Source organism: Diabrotica virgifera, chromosome 10 (genome assembly GCF_917563875.1).
Source record: "Diabrotica virgifera virgifera chromosome 10, PGI_DIABVI_V3a".
NCBI classification, from domain to species: domain Eukaryota; kingdom Metazoa; phylum Arthropoda; class Insecta; order Coleoptera; family Chrysomelidae; genus Diabrotica; species Diabrotica virgifera.
This window is the reverse complement of record NC_065452.1, coordinates 48,308,302-48,327,328: the sequence shown is the minus strand read 5'-3', so window position 1 is coordinate 48,327,328 and position 19,027 is coordinate 48,308,302. Positions and strand designations below refer to the sequence as shown.

At 32.0% G+C, this 19,027-nt stretch overlaps 1 protein-coding gene across 1 annotated transcript in view; it reads left to right on the top strand.

The window, feature by feature from the left end:
- LOC114330735 (agrin-like) overlaps nt 1-19,027 on the top strand; it is a 245,440-nt gene that overhangs the window by 30,148 nt on the left and 196,265 nt on the right. Inside the window, exon 5 of the mRNA XM_050662959.1 lies at nt 14,334-14,434. Coding sequence (XP_050518916.1) covers nt 14,334-14,434 — 101 coding nt within the window. The remainder of the gene's footprint in view (nt 1-14,333; nt 14,435-19,027) is intronic.

Below are 19,027 nucleotides of genomic sequence, written 5' to 3'. Positions count from 1 at the left end.
CTAAAATTGAATGCGCAATTTAAAAAGTTGATTGTAATCGCTGCTGTGATTAAATAAACAATATGTAGCAACCAGCCACTCGAAACTTCTATATACTCAAAAACATAAATATGTGCATTTTTTAAGAGCGATTTTATACGAAAAATAGGCACGAAGTAAAACTTGGTCATTATTTTATGTGAGATTAAACGACAATGGTTTAACGAGAATTACAATCGACATTTTTTTAATTCGAAAATTGTTGAAAAAAATATTCTAAATCTCAGATGGACTGTCGTATACTTAGATTAATGTTAAAGCAGAGTAAAATATCAAATTAGTTGCGATAGTTATTAGAGTAAATTAGAAGACACGATAGAGCAAGCTCTTGGTCTGTCTTCGGCAGCTACTCTCCACCGAAGAAGAAATTAGAGAAGCCATCTTAACACTGAAAAATAATAAAGCCCCTGGTTCGGAATACTCGATATGGCATATGAAGTGTTGTCCAATGTATTGTAGAAAAGAGATCTCTACCTACGCCGAACATATAGTGGGAGGATATTAGTGCAGTTTCCGTCCTAATAAATCCACAACGGACCAGATATTTACAGTGAAGCAGATCCTAGAAAAAACCCTACAGTTCGGCGTCAATACACACCACATATTCGTGGACTTCAAAGCCACATACGATTCAGTTAATAGACGTAAACTTCTACTTGGTATGGTAGAATTTCAAATACCGCGTCATCTTGTCCAATGAACTGAACTTACAATCACAGGAGCAGAGAGCATGGTAAAAATCCAAATCGATTTCTCAAGACCCTTCCATTGCAAAAATAGACTAAGATAGGGTGATGGACTGTCTTGTCTCTTATTTAACCTGGCATTAGAAAAAATAATTCGAGAGGCCCAGATTAATACGAATGGTACTATCTTTAACAAAATGACATTTAACAAAAAAAATCTTGAGAAAGCATATGATAGAGTCCCTCGAGAGATTGTGTGGTGGGCACTCAATAAGAAAGGAGTTCCTGGTGCATATGTAAAGATTGTGAGGGATATGTATGAGCGAGTAACGACTAGTGCTAGGACAGGTGCGGGAGAGACTGATAAATTTCATGTGAAAGTAGGATTGCACAAAGGCTCGGTGCATAGTCCGTATTTATTCTCATTAATTTTGGACCAGATAACAGCGAAACTACAGGGTAACATTCCATGGTGTTTAATGTATGCTGTTGATGTCGTGTTAGTAGGAAATAGTGAAAGAGACTTAGAACAAAAACTGGAACAGTGGACACGAGCTCTGGAGGAAAAAGGTTTAAAACTTAGTAGGACAAAGACAGAGTATTGGGAATGTTCATTTAAAGATGGAGTTACTACAAATAAAATGGTTTCTTTGGATGGTGAACTGATTGTAAAAAGCAATAGTTTTAAGTATCTGGAATCGGTATTACAGAGTAATGGAGAAATAGATGGAGATGCATGCAGTAGAATTAGGGCTGGATGGATGAAGTAGAAGGAAGCGAGTGGTGTGTTGTGTGACAGAAAAGTTCCAATGAAGCTGAAAGGAAAATTCTATAAAACAGCCATAAGACCGGCTATGATGTACAGAACTGAATGTTGGGCAGTGAAAAAGAAAGAGGAACAACGAATGCATGTGGCAAATATGAGAATGCTTAAATGGATGAGTGGAGTGACAAGAAAGGATAAAATTAAAAATGAGTATATTAGGGGAAGTCTAGGTGTGGCACCAATTGATGCCAAAATGAGAGAGCATAGGTTGAGATGGTTTGGTCATGTTCAACGTCGAGACGTTAATCATCCAATACGAAGAGTAGCTGAAGTGCAGATTCCTGGAAGGAGTAGGAGAGGAAGACCAAAGAAGACGTGGGGGGAACGATTAGGCAGGACATGTTGGTAAAGGGGATTAATATTGATATGACCCAGGATAGAATTGTGTGGAGAAATGCAATTAGGGAAGCCGACCCCGCATAATGATAAGGCAAAGAGAATGATGATGATGATGATGGTACTATCTTTAACAAATCAATACAAATTGTCGGATACGCAGATGATATAGACATCGTAGGAAGGTCCAAAAAATCTCTGACTGAAACATTTCAGTCATTAAGAGCATCTGCACAGAGAATGGAACTAAATATAAATGTTCAAAAGACCAAATACAGTATAGCCCGCAATAAACAGTACTGAAACTAAAGCATAGGTATCTCTTTATGGGCGCTGTCATACCCAAACCAACCCAAACTAATTAGTATAGACCTGTCAGGTAATCCTTAAACAATTAAGTAGTAAGGCCCAATTGTTAAAAATGGTGTTAATACAGAGAAAAAAATGTTTCTGGTGGAGCATTAATTTCGCTCATACGGAATCAGCAGATAATATCAAATATTGCAGGATGGGACAACTAACCATACTTTTCTACAGTTCGTCAATTTCTTCAGGGATATTTTCCAAGCAGATTCATTTTACGATTTACTGACTTGCCTTATCCTTCACATTCTCCAGACCTCATATCTCCAGACGTATACATTTGAGGCGTGTCTAAAACTGCCGTTTTTGTGCCGTCAGAGCCTGCTTAGTGAACCTGAGACAACCCTTATTCCATAACATGACGAGAAACTTGGAACATCGGTATGAAGTCTGTCTTGAGCGAGGAGGAGCACATTTATAACATATAATAATATGTATTTTTTAAGACAATAAAATAATTAGTACTGTTCAAGTTCACAATATAGTAAAAGTTCAGTACTGTTTATTTTGGGCTATAAGTACTGTATATGTGTTGTACTAGGTCAAGCAAGCTGACACCTACAAGAATAATAATTGATGACCTAGAACTGGAAGGTGTCGACACATTCATTTACTTAGGCTCGCTGCTAACTAAAGATAACAATGTCAGTGAAGCAATTAAAAGTAGAATAGTGCTCGCCAGTAAGTGTTAGTATGGCTTAAGAAGACAGAAGCCTCAAAAATACCTAGAAAAATAAAATTGACTATACACCAAATAGTAATAAGACCAGTGCTAACATCTGGTTCAGAAACTCGGTGACTTACACAGAATGACCAAGAACTTCTCAAACTTTTTGAGCAAAAAATCCTAAGAAGAAATGAAGGGATAAAAGAACAAGGTTTGTGGCTCAGGCGTTACAACTTTGAGTTGTATAGAAGTTTTGGAGAACTTTACGTTGTAAAATTCATGTAGGTGGCGCGCTTTCGACGGATATTTCATGTAATCAGGCCAGAGAAAGATGCCATAGTCAGAAAAGTTTTTGATCGAAGAGGGCTCATAGGACAACGAGCAAGAAGAAGACCGAGACTTAGGTATCAAGACAACTTATAAAATGATTTAAAATCTATTGGATTAGAGCATGGAGAAGAGTTGCCAGAGACAGGGCCGAATGGAGGATTGTTCTGAAGAAGGCTTTGACTCATAAAGAGCTGTAACGCCATTGATGATGATGATTTTTTAAAAAACAGAATCAAAGAAACGAGACCATCACGTCGGTGTCGATTTAAATGACTTTATTCATAAAAGTTATGTATTTAAAAATAGCGAAACCAATAAAGCAAAATATCCTAATTAATACCGAAACAACAAATGGAAAAAGTCAAAAGCAAGCAACTAAAATTGAATGCGCAATTTAAAAAGTTGATTGTAATCGCTGCTGTGATTAAATAAACAATATGTAGCAACCAGGCACTCGAAACTTCTATACACTCAAAAACATAAATATGTGCAGTTTTTAAGAGCGATTTGATACGAAAAAGAGGCACAAAGTAAAACTTGGTCATTATTCTATGTGACATTAAACGACAATGGCTTTAACGAGAATTACAGTTGACATTTGCTCTGACGTTCCGATTTCCAATTCGGAAATTGTTTTCAAAAAAATTCTGAATATAAGAGAAGATGGTGTCGTACACTGGGATTAATTTCAAAGCAAAATAAAATATTTAAGTTAGTTTCGATAGTTACTAGATTGAATTAGAAGGCACCGTAGAGTAAGCTCTTAGTCTGTATTTTTCTTCTTCAAGTGCCATCTCCGTGATGGAGGTCGGCAATCATCATAGCTATTTGGACTTTAGAGGCGGCTGCTCTGAAAAGTTGATTTGATGTACATTCATATCATTCTCTGAGGTTGCGCAGCCATGATATGCTACCTCTCCATATACTTCTTTTTCCTTGGATCTGTTCCTGCATAATCAGTTGGAGCAAGTTGTATCTCTCTTCATAAAATATACCAATATGGTCAGAAATATTCCAATTTTCTTGTCGTGATTGTAGGCGAACGGTACACCCCTAATTTGAGGCACTCAGAGCTAGGGATGGGAAAAACCTACCGGTTTTAACCTAAAACCGGTTTTTTACTTCGCAATAACCGGTTTTACCAGTTGTTTTCTTGTCCCGGTTATAACCGGTTTTTTATTTTTAAAGTAAAAAACCAGTTATTAGGTTTTTACGGTGATTAGGATTACGTTAGGTATTATTTCGGATCCCAATCATAATTATTATTCTCAAGTAATTATTCCAAACAAAACCATAATTCAAATTTTATTTTATAAATACAGAAGCAAACTGAAAGTACAAACTCACATCAGCTAGAAACAATTAAGTTTTATTATAATATTTCGTTGAAAAGGTATTTGTAATCATAATATTTACATAAGAAGTGATCTGGTTGAAGTAGACGCAAACATCATCTATTTTTCACACTTGTCTCTTGATATTGAAAGTGGGTGAATGAGTTTTTCTGATTACCAAAAATAATGTTCTGACTATGAATATCGAATTCCGATTATGAATACGAATCTCCAAAGATTTCTCTACGTTTTCAAATCGATACACCCATACAGGAAGTATTAAATGAGTTAAAATGTAAATACCTATTATACAAATATACAAACGTGTTAAAAGAAATACACGATACATTTTTTTTGATCGTAGTAAAAATAAAAGATAAACTGCATTATCCAATTTATGTTTAAGGAAAATATTTATGTTGATATTATGTTTTTTTAAATCTTATTTGAAAGAGTCTGGGAAATTTTTTATAAGTTGAAATGGTTGGATTAAATTGTATATTATTGCAATATGTATATATATTAATCTTACGCTATATTATATTTAATAATAATCAATAAATATATACTAATAATAAAATAATAAATAAATATAATAATTAATAGAATAAAATGATTTTATTAAAAATTGTGTTTTATTTATATTGATATTGATGTATGTTCGATATTAATATATACTAATTTTGATCATACTGATATCGAGTCGAGTGGAGTATCGCAAACTAAAGTGCATTGTAGATATTGCACTAAAGTGCATTGTAACCTATTGGATTAAAAAACTGAAAACCGGTTTTTGGAAAAACCGGTTTTTTTTGGCCGGTTATAACCGCCAGGTTAAACCGTAAGCAAAAAATCCGGTATAACCGAAAACCGGTGTTCTGTAAAAAACCGCCATCCCTACTCAGAGCAACAGTAGCCTAATCCACAATCCACAATTTTACCAAAACGCTTTAATTACATTAAAGTTATCCCTTATTTAAGTATTTTGGGATGCAGAGGGGCTCAAATAAACAATGCTTGAGCCATTCTGCATCTGAAAATACTTAAATAAGTAATCATTTATATGTAATTAAAGCGTTTTGGAAAAATTGTGGATTGTGGGTTGCTCTTAGCGCCTCATTTGAGGCTTAGAAATAGAAAAAGCGACCATGATAGGTGAATGGAAAATTGTGGTCATTCTTTATGTTATCGAGGTCGCTGAATCCGAATATGAAGTTTATTTTTATCTATAATTGGTGGTACATGTTTAAAAGTCAAATTTTATGCAAAAATGCGAAAAATCAATTTTGATGATTTTTCATATTTAACTCGCTGTATATTTGATGACTGTAAATATTTCCTTTTGAAAATTTTACTATGTTATCTTTTATGAAGAATTTAGATAACAATAAGAGTTATCTGAGACGTATAAAGAAATTAATAGAGAAGTTGTTATTTTTTAAACATTTTGTTCGTAAGATTTCGTTAGTTTCATGTTTACTTAAAAAAGTTCGGTGACAAACTTCTTAGTTTATAATTTTTAAAAAAACGCTTATTTCTCGAGATACTGACCACGTTATGGTGAATGGCTAATTTTTATCTTATTTTATGTTTTTGATGGTGCTGAAAACGAAAATGAGGTTTAATTTGAATTTTAGATGTGGCAACATTGTCAAAATAGCAATTTTACCCTAAAAATAAAAAAAATGAAATCACGTTTTTCTTAAAATTATAAGTTGCACCATTTTTTTTTTCTCTAAAAAGTTTTGTTCTTTGTACTCTATATTTAAACATAAACTTGATTAAAAAGCTAAATTTCAAATTTTGTCACTTAATTCAGGAATATATGCACCTTTTACTTTAAACAATTCATACCTTTTATTACAATAAAGACAGAAAGATGCAGCAAGATTGAAGAAAGGTCTAATTATTTTCTGAAAGGTGAGAAATATATACCTACTATAAAAATTTCAGAAAAAAATATTAAAATAGAACAGAGTTGTAGCGAGTTAAACGCAAAAAAACGTAATTTCATTTTTTTTTATTTTTTAGGGTAAAATTGCGATTTTGACAATGTTCCCTCACGTAAAATTCAAAATAAAGCTAATTTTCATTTTCAACATCATCAAAAACATAAAGTATGACTAAAATTAGCCATTTACCACACCGTGGTCAGTATTTCGAGAAATAAGCGGTTTTTGGGGTGTGCCGCTCGTCTATAAAGTCATATAACTTTTTTCCTATTGGATATTTTGACTTAAAGTTTTCCAGAAAACTTTTTCATAAATTATATTTTATTTCTTTGTTGGTTAAAATTATAAACTAAAAGTCTGTCGCTCAACTTTTTTAAGTAAACCTGAAACTAACGAAATCTGACGACAAACTGTTTAAAAATTAACAACTCATCTTTTAATTTGCATAAAAATTTTAGACAAATCTCTTTTTTATCTAAGTACTTCAAAGATGGTACAGTAAAATTTTCAAAAGGAAATATTTACAGCGACCACAGATAGAGCGAGGTAAATTTGAAAAATCATCAAAATTGAACATCAAAAAATCATCAATTACCTAGGAGTAGAGATCACTAGTGACAGGAATATAAGAACAGAGACCACAACACAAGCAACAAAAGCGGCAAGAGTAAGTGGTTGCCTCGGATAAACCATATGGAGAAACAAATATCTGAGCACGGAAAGCAAAATAAAAGTATACAAGACAACAGTAAGACCAATCCTAACATATGCAGCGGAGACAAGGACCGATAGAAGAAAGACGAAATGACAAATCAACAATATCGAAATGACAGTATTAAGATCAATAGCGGGCATATCATTAAGAGACAGACAAAGCAACAGAAGTATACGAGGATGATGCAAAATAATTCAAAATATTAACAGGTGGATAAAAACAAGAAAGAAAAACTGGAACGAACATGTGAACCTAATGGAGCCAGATAGATTAGCGAACATCTGTAAAAAAACAACAAGCCGTATAGCAGAAGATCCGTTGGAAGGCCGCCGAAAAGGTGGAAAGACAATGTACAGTCAACAACAACTGAAACAGAATAAGAGGCAGACAAACAAGAGTAATCCTAGTCGCACGAAGAACAAGAAGATCAAAATTGATTTTTCGCATTTTTGCCTAAAATTTGATTTTTGAACTTGTTCCACCAATTTTAGAAAAAAAAATAAGCTTCATATTCGAATTCAGCGACCTCAAAAACAAAGAATGAACAAAATTGGTCATTTACCTTAAAGTTGATTTTCGTGGTCGGTATAACGTAATTTTAAGGGTTGCTGTCGCTCGCCTATTGTATGTAAGATTTCCATTCTTTATTAATTCTTCCCAGAACCTTTTTGACTGTGACTTGTTCTGTCCACGATATTTTTAGAATTCTTGTATACACCCGCAATTCGAATAATTCCAGTTTTTGCATTGATGTCGCCTTCCAGGTCCAAGCGTTCATCAACAAGTAAGTCGACCAATTAACCAACATGTAGGGATACTATTCTTATTATGAATGACGGCATCATCGAAAAAAAAAATAAAACAATATAAAAAAATTTTTTTTTAAGAAACGCTTTTACATATTTAGTTACGAGTGACTAAAAGTTAAAATATAAAAAAATCAACTGAAAAGCAAAAAATAAAAAAAATTAAACTGGACGGGTTATTCGAAAAGAACGTTCGTTAAAAAAATAAAAAAATCTGACACATTCGTTAAAGAGAAGCGTGGGGCGAAAACCGTTTATTCGATGAATCCGCTCCCCACGCTTTTCTTTAACGAATGTGTCAGATTTTTTCATTTTTTTAACGGACGTTCTTTTCGAATAATCCGTCGAGTTTAATTTTTTTATTTTTTGCTTTTTAGTTGATTTTTTTATATTTTAACTTTTAGTCACTCATAACTAAATAAAAGCGTTTCTTAAAAAAAATTTATATTGTTTTATTTTTTACTTCTTAGTCTTACACTTTTCAAACAATAAAATATATCGTCATGTTTAAAAAAAAGGATGTAGGTATATGACAGATACCTTTTTTGAATTTATTTCTTTTGATACATACATCGTACATTTTCTGTAATTTCTTCATACATTTCTTAAATCAAAATCATTATTTACGACTATTACAGTTTTCGCAGTATTTCCATCTCTTGTCATACTTTACTATTGCACGGTGTAGACGCTGTTAATTTCTCGCAATGCAGTTCTTCGATGCGCAAGCCGTCTAAAGGTACGTATCCATACAAGGGTAAACCTCGCTGGGTGTAGTAGCTCCACTTACTTAGTGGATACGTCGGTGATCGTCGCTTGGCGCGTACACTCTTCGTTTCAACCGGTTTGCGGTTTATATGTAAGGGAGCGCATGCTGTATCCATTTGAGCAGCTACACCAAGCGGGGTTCACCCTTGTATGGATACGTACCTTAATGATCGCACTCGGCTCAATGAAACGTAAGCTTTGCAGGCTCTATGCAGGCTTTTAAGCCTGTCCTTACGCAAACACTTTTGGGCCCAAGTTCACGACAGCGCAGCGTAGTCAACAGTCGAACCTTGCGTTTTATGGACAGTCGAAGCCCACGACAATACTAAGGGCAGCATTCGTCCCTCTGCGGTGCCAAAACGTTTTTTCGCTGAATACTGGATAGAAATCGGACATAAACTGGATAAATTCGAAACGTTATTGTTTATATATATGAAGCATAACGTAAACAAATAACGTAAAAAGTGAAATTATGTATAGTTCATATAATTAGCTACAATCTGTAAAAGTTTCAAGTTTCTACATTGTAAAAAACAAGAGAATTTAAGCATTTTCCATTAAAATCGTTTTTTTTTTTTTATTTAAACAATTCATAAACATAAAACAAAATTTTGATCAACTGTTCGTGTATTGTTCCCGCTAATCCATATGTCTGCAAAATTTCATTCATTTCCATTGAAGAAAAGGCAGTCAAAATAACGTCTAAAGATTTGACGCAAACGATTGAACTAAATAAAAGTGTTTAAAAAAGTTAATGAACATTAATAAGTAAATTAACAGATCTGAAAAAGTTTGAACCTACTCTTGAAGAAAAAGCGTATCTGGAAACAAACATGCAACGATAGGTATACTCTTGCTGTAACTTTCTGAGCTTATATCTTACGTCATCCTCGTCCTCAGCTAATATGACCTGGTCGTCAGGACAGTCCAAAGTGAAAAGTTTATTTTATATTGTTTAGACTATTTTATATTGTTAATGTAAACTTTTAGACTCAGTAACGTATAGATTTGTCGTTATTCTCTCTTGACTACATAAGGCTGAAAAGAACCTACCTCTAGCTACCTTACAGTACAATTTTAGTGTAAAAACAAAGCAAAGTATTAAGTTAGGTGCAATAGTTTAAGTTATTAGATAAAATAAGAAGAATTTAAGAAGACTGTATGACTTAAACATACTTCTAAAATATAGGTCAAACTGGCCACAGGTGTATTTTCTCAAAAACTGATAGTGTGTAAAATTATTTGTTAAAACCAGCGAAGTACTTTCGGCATGGCACATGCCATCTTCAGAGCTTCGTCTTATACGTTATAAATGCCTCATAAAAGCCGACTCATATATTTATGTTCTAGTCTTTTGTGAGGCATTTATAACCTATAAAACGAAGCTCTGAAGACGGCGTGTGTCATGGCGAAAGTACTTCGTTGATTTTAACAAATAAGTTTACACACTATCAGTTTTTTGAGAAAATACACCGGTTGCTAGTTTCACCTATAAAATAAGAAGACACCATAGAGTTTCCTTTAGTATATTAAGATCAGAGAATTGATATTGATAATTGTTCAGTCATACCTTAATATTAGTTATATTTTTGGATTAATTGTGCACCTGGTATATTTCTCATTGAGATAACCACATATAACTTCATTTATTCGAAAAATAAAAGATTACTACAAATTTTTTATAAACTTATTAAAAAACAATATTTTTTTCGGACACATTATGTATTAAATTTCGGAAAATATGTGTACAGTTCAAGTTGATTATCCAGTTGGAGTTGACTTTTCCTAGTTCGAGTCGACTCAAACGGCTGGTTTTAGTAAAAGTTGATTATAAATATAAAATGAAGATTTTTATTCAACATTTACTAGTAAAAGTAGACTCCAACTAGTTAAAGTATACTCTTCCCAATGCCATTTAGTAAAAGTTAATTCACACAAACAACCGATTCTAGAAATTAAATGTTACTGTATATTATGTTCAAATCGTGATATTTATAGTCCAGGCTGTATCGTCGCCCCCGTTAGATAAATTATTCCAGTTCGATTCTTGTGCACAAACTTACTCAAAAAGAGGTCCTTGTAACGAATCCACAGGGTGTCAGGTGGTACCGTAATCGAAAAATTGTTTAAACAATTTCTTTAAACAAATTTACAAAAAAAAATTCACTTCGGACTTTTTTTTACATCATTTGGGTCATTCGGGGCAAAAGAGGTCTTTTGTGATTTTTCTGTAAAATTTATTGTTCTCGAGTTATACGCGATTTAAAATTTGAAAAATGCGAAAATGGCCATTTTCAAGGCTTAATAACTCAGTTAAAAATTATTATTATGAAAGTCACCAAATCAAATTTTAACGACCCCCCTACAAGGTACTGAAGAAATATTTGTCATTATTGTATTACTAAACTGTTATTTTTAATTATTAACAATGAGCGCTAGGAGCATATTGAGGCGGCTGCGGCTGTCAATGTGAGTGCGACTGAGATGCACCATTGGACGGTCGGAATGGAGGATCTTTCTCGCACTCACATTGACGGTCGTCTCAATACGCTTTTAGCGCTCATTGTTCATAATTAAAAATAACAGCTTAGTAATAAAATAATGACAAAAATTTCTTCAGGATCTTGTAGGGGAGGCTTTAAACTTTGATTAGGTGGCCTTCTGACTTTCATAATAATAGTTTTTAATCGAGTTATTAAGCCTTAAAAATGGTCATTTCGCATTTTTCAAATTTTAAATCGCGTATAACTCGAAAGCTATCAATTTTAGAGAAAAATGACAACAGAACTTTTTTGCTCCGAATGATCAATTTAATCTAAAAAAAAATTGTCCGGAGTGAAATACTTAGTTATTTATAAAACAGTTCGTGAAGTATGCTTTTTGCGTACGCACGCGATGTTTAGAGCACCAGCGGGCCAAGTGCTATACATCGCCTAAGTGCGCAAAAAGTACTTCACGCACAGTTTCATACAATATTTTATCTACCAAAAAACAAATAAAAAACTGCAACTCTTCGTCACCGGAATACATTCTTATTTTACAATGTTTTAGAACTTTGGCATTTAAAAACTCAAATTTCTGTCAAACCACAGAACTGTCAAAACTTTTTTTGTAATTTATTGCCCATATGTCATCACTATGACAAGGCGAAAGTTAAGGATATTTGATTATAAGAAAGTGTGCTAAAAACAGTGCGAAAATAAGTCCCATTTAAAATACATTATTACTTCAGGCACACTTTAAACCAGTGATACTCAACCAGCGGCCCGCGGGCCGCATGCGGCCCTCGAGAGTTTTTTATGCGGCCCGAACGCTAAATAAAGAGCCCTCTAAACGATCAAATTATTTTTCAGATTTCAAGTGTTTGTCGAATTATTTGATAGTGTACTGATGTGTTTGAGGCTGTTTGTGCGCTTATATTGAAATTTTTAAGAACTCTGAACAAATACCCATTTTAAAAATAACCAACACTTATTTATTACATTGGAACGATACATTTAGTAATCACAAGAAAAATCCAGGTCCGCATTAACAAAAAATTATATAAAATCGTAATTGTGACCTTGAAACAATACCCTGTATATTAAAATTTTCAAAATCCGTTTACGAATTTGAAAAGAGCACAAAAAACTAAGTTTAATTTCCCCGCTTCATTTTTTTGCGCAGACAATTTAATGACATTAATTTTGAAATTATATCGAAAGAGTTCTCGGAGTTCGGGAGTTCTTAAAAATTTCGACATAATTTTAAAATTAATGGCATTAAATTATCTGCGCAAAAAATGTGGGTGAACCATTAAACTTAGTTTTTTGTGCTCTTTTCAAACGTCCAAACCGGGTTTTGAAAATTTCAATGTTTTGTTTCAAGGTCATAATTATTTTATATTTTTTTATTAATCTGAACCTGGATTTTTGTCGTTCCAGTGTCGAAGTGGGTCGTTCCAATGTAGTAGATACAGTGGGTGGCCAAATTATTAGGGATTCTACATATATTTTTGTATTTTTATATTCTAAACCGGTTTTATAGCGTTCTACGCCATTTCGTTCCCAATAGCCACTCCTTTCTATTGTGAAAGTCTTCTCTTAAATTTCTTTCTGACATCGCCTTGGAGATGCCCTTTATCCCTTTGAGATTGAAGCCCTTATTAAAGAATGGCATCATAATCCAAACTTAAAAAATAAAGCTGGTATTCAGAACATGCCATGACGCATAGAAGCTGTAATTGCAGCAAAGAGTGGCAGCACTAAATACTAAAACTAGTGATTTTTTGTTAAAAATGATTTTTAACAACAAAAAATATATGGTTTTACTAACAAAGCTCATTGGTTTTGTGCCCTTAATGACTTTCCCTTTTATACAAAAAAATTAGTGCAAGCCATAAAGCCAATTGCTAAAAAACTCAAAAAATTAAAAATTGTTTTACTGTCCCTAATAATTTGACCACCCACTGTTTTGATTATTTAAAAAATAAGTATTTATTCATTAACTTTAATAATTTATTATTAAAAGTGATTTAAACACCTGCTTTTTAATATGAGAGTTCTTAAGAATTTCCATATATTTCATTTCAAAATTAAAGTCATTAAGTTTTCCGCGCAAAAAATGAAACCGAAACTATAAACTCAGTTTTTTGTGCTCTTTTCAAGCGTGAAAACGAATTTTGAAAATATCAATATACAGGGTGCTGTTTCAAGGTCACAATGAATTTAAGTATAATTTTTTTAATCAGTATCTGGATTTTTAGTTTTTTGGTTTGGATTCTAAATGAGACAATTGTGTAGAAAATATCAAAAAAATATACAAGGTGGTTCTACTTGTTATAAAAATCGATGGAGCAATAAATGTAGTATATCTAGAAACGTTTCAGTGACCTCTATTCACCATTTAAGTATTTTCGTTTCGCAATGAAACTCCCTGTATACTACTTCACCTAGATTGCGGCCCGCAAGCTATGGCAATAGCTAGTATGTGGCTCAGAGAAAAAAAAGTTTGAGTATCGCTGCTTTAAACCCTTCATGTACTGCTATCATGTAAATTATTTTTGTAAATTTGGTTAACAAAAATTGGTTAAACAATTTTTCGACCGCGGTACCGCCTGACACTGTGTATTTGTTATAAGGATGTATTTATTTGAGTAAGTTTGTGCAAAAAAATCGAATCAGAATAATTTACCTAACGGGGCCGACGTTACAGCCTGGACTAATAAGTAGTTGAAACGGTCAAAACAAAGAGACGCACACTCATCAAAAATGCACGTGAGATTATACTCGTATAAATTGTATAATCTACTTTTACTAAAAAGGGTTAGGAAGAGTCAACTTCAACTAGTAAAAGTTGATTTAAATTTTTCAAATCAACTTTTACTGCTCGTTTCAGTTGGAGTTGACTCGAACTAGGAAAAGTCAACTCTAACTGAGAATCAACTTGAACTGTAACATATATACTTCAATAAACTTAACCCTGTTTAGGCTTTTTGTAAATAGGTACCTGATTTTGTGTTTTACTTTCCAGATGGTTGCGAGAGTAAAAAGTGCGATTTTTACTCAGAATGTGAAAACGACGGAACATCGGAAGGACACTGTATTTGTCCACAATCATGCACTGATTCTAAGGTGAGTAAATGCTTATGTGTACATTTTTGTAAAAAATAAGGAAATACTGTAACTTTTTCCATCCAATACTGCTCAGTGGTAGGGTTAATTTGTGTGTTCCACAGTACCTACACAGTCCTACAATCCAACCTCACAAAAGATAATGTGCTATATCCTAGCTATCCTAGCTAATTTTCCATCGAATTCCTTACTACCATTTTCAATTGTCTTCGTATCAAGTCTTGAATATTTTTTTCTAGGATCTGCCTTTAGGGCTCTTTTTAGGTGATCTGAATTATTTTGTTTATACAGGGTGAGTCATGAGAAACTGTACATACTCCTACCTCGTATAGAGGTCACAATGGGGAATAACAAATGACCATTAAAAAGTGTCTGCTCCCATTGTTTAATAATATACAGGGCGAGTTTCGCATTTTGGCAGAAATTTGTATTCGTCATAATTCTTGATCGGTCAGATCGATGTGTCTCTTATTTTGGTCAATCGTTACACTATTACCACCTAATCAACTGATTTATTTAAACTAGAAAAAAATCAGATCCGGCTTTAAAAAATTAGTTCGTCTGCGTCTTACAGAAAATTTCACCCTGTATACGCTTTTTGAAAACTCTAATATGAATTTTACAAATTAAACAAATAGACAATTAAAATGGCATATTTATTTTTTTTCCCCATACGATTACTTAATTTTTTATAAAAAAATTTAATTTTACTGTGAATTAAAAATTTGGTAAAGTGAACGATAGATTTAAAAAAATTAATTTTATTACAAAAATTAATGTTTTTTAAACAAATATTTAATTTATGTTATTACCCAATTAACTGATTTATTAAAACTAGAAAAAAATCAGGTCCGGCTTTAAAAAATTAGTTCGTTTGGGTCTTAGAAAAAAATTCACCCTGTATACGGTTTTTGAAAACTCTAATATGAATTTTACAAATTAGACAAATAGGTGATTAAAATGGCATATTTATTTTTTCCCCACACGATTACTTAATTTTTTATTAAAAAATCAAATTTGTTAAAATCGCAATTTTTCCATAAAAATAAAAAATTAAACAACGTTTTTCTTAAAATTAAAAGTTTCACCATTTTTTTTTCTATAACACGTCTAGATCTTAAACTCCCCATAACACTTCTCTTTGGACTTTATAGTTTGACATAGACGTGATCAAATAGATAAATTTTAAATTTTTTCACTTAATTTTTGCGATTTAACTTTGCAACTCACGAATCTGCGCTTTTTATTTTTAAAAATTCATAAGTTTTACGAGAAAAAGACTGGAAGTCTACCACAATTTTCATAGTCTTCACAATGATAAGAGTGGTAGCGAGTTAAACCGTGATTTCATTTTTTTTTTTTAATTTTTAGGTTAAAATACCGATTTTGCCAAATTTGATTTTTTAATAAAAAATTAAGCAATCGTGTGTGGAAAAAAATAAATATGCCATTGTAATTGCCTATTTGTCTAATTTGTTAAATTCATATTAGAGTTTTCAAAAAGCGTATACAGGGTGAAATTTTTTCTAAGACCAAAACGAACTAATTTTTTAAATCCGGGCCTGATTTTTTTCTAGTTCGAATAAATCAGTTGATTGGGTGGTAACGTAAATTAAATATTTGTTCAAAAAAATGAATTTTTGTAATAAAAGTTAATTTTTTTTAAATCTATGGTTCACTTTACCAAACTTTTAATTAATTCATAGTCAAATTTGATTTTTTTGTAAAAAAAATAAGTAATCGTGTGGGAAAAAAAATAAATATGCCATTTTAATTACCTGCCTCTCTAATTTGTAAAATTAATATTAGAGTTCTCAAAAAGCGTATACAGGGTAAAATTTTTTCTAAGACCCAAACGAACTATTTTTTTAAAGCCGGGCCTGATTTTTTTCTAGTTTGAATAAATCAGTTGATTGGGTGGTAGTAGAAATTAAATATTTGTTTAAAAAAATTAATTTTTGTAATAAAAGTTAATTTTTTTAAATATATGGTTCACTTTACCAAACTTTTAATTCATAGTCAAATTTGATTTTTTTATAAAATATTAAGTAATCGTGTGTGGAAAAAAATAAATATGCCATTTTAATTGACTATTTGTCTTATTTGTAAAATTCATATTAGAGTTTTCAAAAAGCGTATACAGGGTGAAATTTTTTCTAAGACCAAAACGAACTAATTTTTTAAATCCGGGCCTGATTTTTTTCTAGTTTGAATAAATCAGTTGATTGGGTGGTAACATAAATTAAATATTTGTTCAAAAAATGAATTTTTGTAATAAAACTTAAATTTTTTATATCTATGGTTCACTTTACCAAACTTTTATTTATTCATAGTCAAATTTGATTTTTTTTATAAAAAATTAAGTAATCGTGTGGGAAAAAAATAAATAAACCATTTTAATTACCCGTTTCTCTAATTTGTAAAATTAATATTGGATTTCTCAAAAAGCGTATACATTGTAAAAATTTTTCCAAGACCCAAACGAACTAATTTTTTAAAGCCGGGCCTGATTTTTTTCTAGTTTCAGTGAATCAGTTGATTGGGTGGTAATATAAATTAAATATTTGTTTAAAAGAAATAAATTTTTGTAATAAAAGTTAATTTTTTTAAATACCTATATGGTTCACTTTACCAAACTTTTAATTCATAGTCAAATTTGATTTCTTTATAAAAAATTAAGTAATCGTGTGGGGAAAAAATAAATATGCCATTTTAATTGCCTATTTGTCTAATTTCTAAAATTCATATTAGAGTTTTCAAAAAGCGTACACAGGGTGAAATTTTTTCTAAGACCCAATCGAACTAATTTTTTAAAGCCGGACCTGATTTTTTTCTAGTTTGTATAAATGAGTTGATTAGGTGGTAATAGTGTACCGATTGGCCAAAATAAGAGACACATCGATCTGACCGTTCAAAAATTATGACGAATACAAATTTCTGTCAAAATGCGAAACTCACCCTGTATATTATTAAACAATGGGAGCAGACACTTTTTAATGGTCATTTGTTATTCCCCATAGGAGCCTATATACGAGGTAGGAGTATGTACAGTTCCTCATGACTCACCCTGTATACTTTGTAGTTTGAGTAAAAACTGTAATAAATCATTGAACAGTATGTTTCTACCTTTATCTGTAGTATTTCCATCCAAAATCATCTAAGTTTTATTGTAGTACTTTTAGTCTTGTTAGAAGTTTTTCCTATTCGAAAACTGCGTTATTTTTTATATCTTCGTTGTTTTTTAAAGTTATGGTAATGATTTTAATTTTGTACTATCAATCACCAATACTGTTAATTACCATAAATGAAAACATTTGTTTCATTCTTTTTATTACAATAATCGCAAAAATATTTTTTTATAATGGAGTTTTGATATTCATTTAAAAATTAGTTAATTCAATAAATGAAATTTTGTTCAAGTATATTAAACATTTTAATATAAAATCTGTATACAAAAAATATACAACATTTACAGCATCTCTTGTTCATAAAAACTAACAATAACAGATATCAATTTTATTATAAAGTTTTCAATTATTCATGTCAGCTATCAAAACTGTCACAGGTTTATAAATTTCACTCAGTGGCGTTGTCGGTGATTTTCCTTACATATATAAATTAAAACTATATAGGAAAGTTAGCAAATACCTACAGACTTGGCCTAAGCAAAAATATGTCCAATATATAAAAAATATGCCAAAATGCAAAAAAGAAAAAAGTACTCCCCTCTCTCAAAAGTTATCCAACAACACCTCTAGTCACATGTCATAACGTTGGCGAGGTTTACTAGTTGTTTCTTGGATATTCTGGGAAATGGAGCATCCCAGTGGATTTTTCTGTAGTATAGCTGTTTAATTTTAGTGATAGAATTATGCATATTTCTTTATTTTTGTCTTTGGTATCTTAAATCCTCTTGATTTGCATGTTCTCCAAATATGTGCCTGGTTAGCGAGCCAATGACTTTGATCCATGGCTCTATATCCAAGGTTGTCTGTGCACGTCGTTAACTGTTGATAAAATAATAAAGTTTGATATATAATAGGATATCGCCCAGTGCGACCTCGATGCTCGGGAATCGCGATCCTCTGTAGCATTGACAAGGTCCAGTCCAGTCCTCTTTAAAACTCTTTTCCTACTCAGATTTCTTGAACATCGCATACCTCAAACGAAAATGAATGCATAGAGTAGGCACAGAATAGGAACTTCTTAACACAGTGAATGTTAGAAAAATACATAGGCCTCATATCGAGAAATAATATGTACAAATATGCTCAACTAATAGTAAAAGGAAAGAAATAGGAAAATGAAGGATTAGTAAGGCAAAGACTATCGAGGCTAAGAAACCTTCGACAATGGACAGGGCTAAATTTTGAATAGCTAATAAGAACAGGGGAAAGGAAAGAAAAGATTTTAAATGTAGTAGCGAACCTCTGTTCGGGAGAGGATAATTTAAGAAGAAAAAATATTATAATAAAAATCATCACCATCATTCTCTTTGCCTTATCCCTATGCGGGGTCGGCTTCCCTAATTGCATTTCTCCATACAATTCTATCTTGGGTCATATCAATATTAATCCCCTTTACCAAGATGTC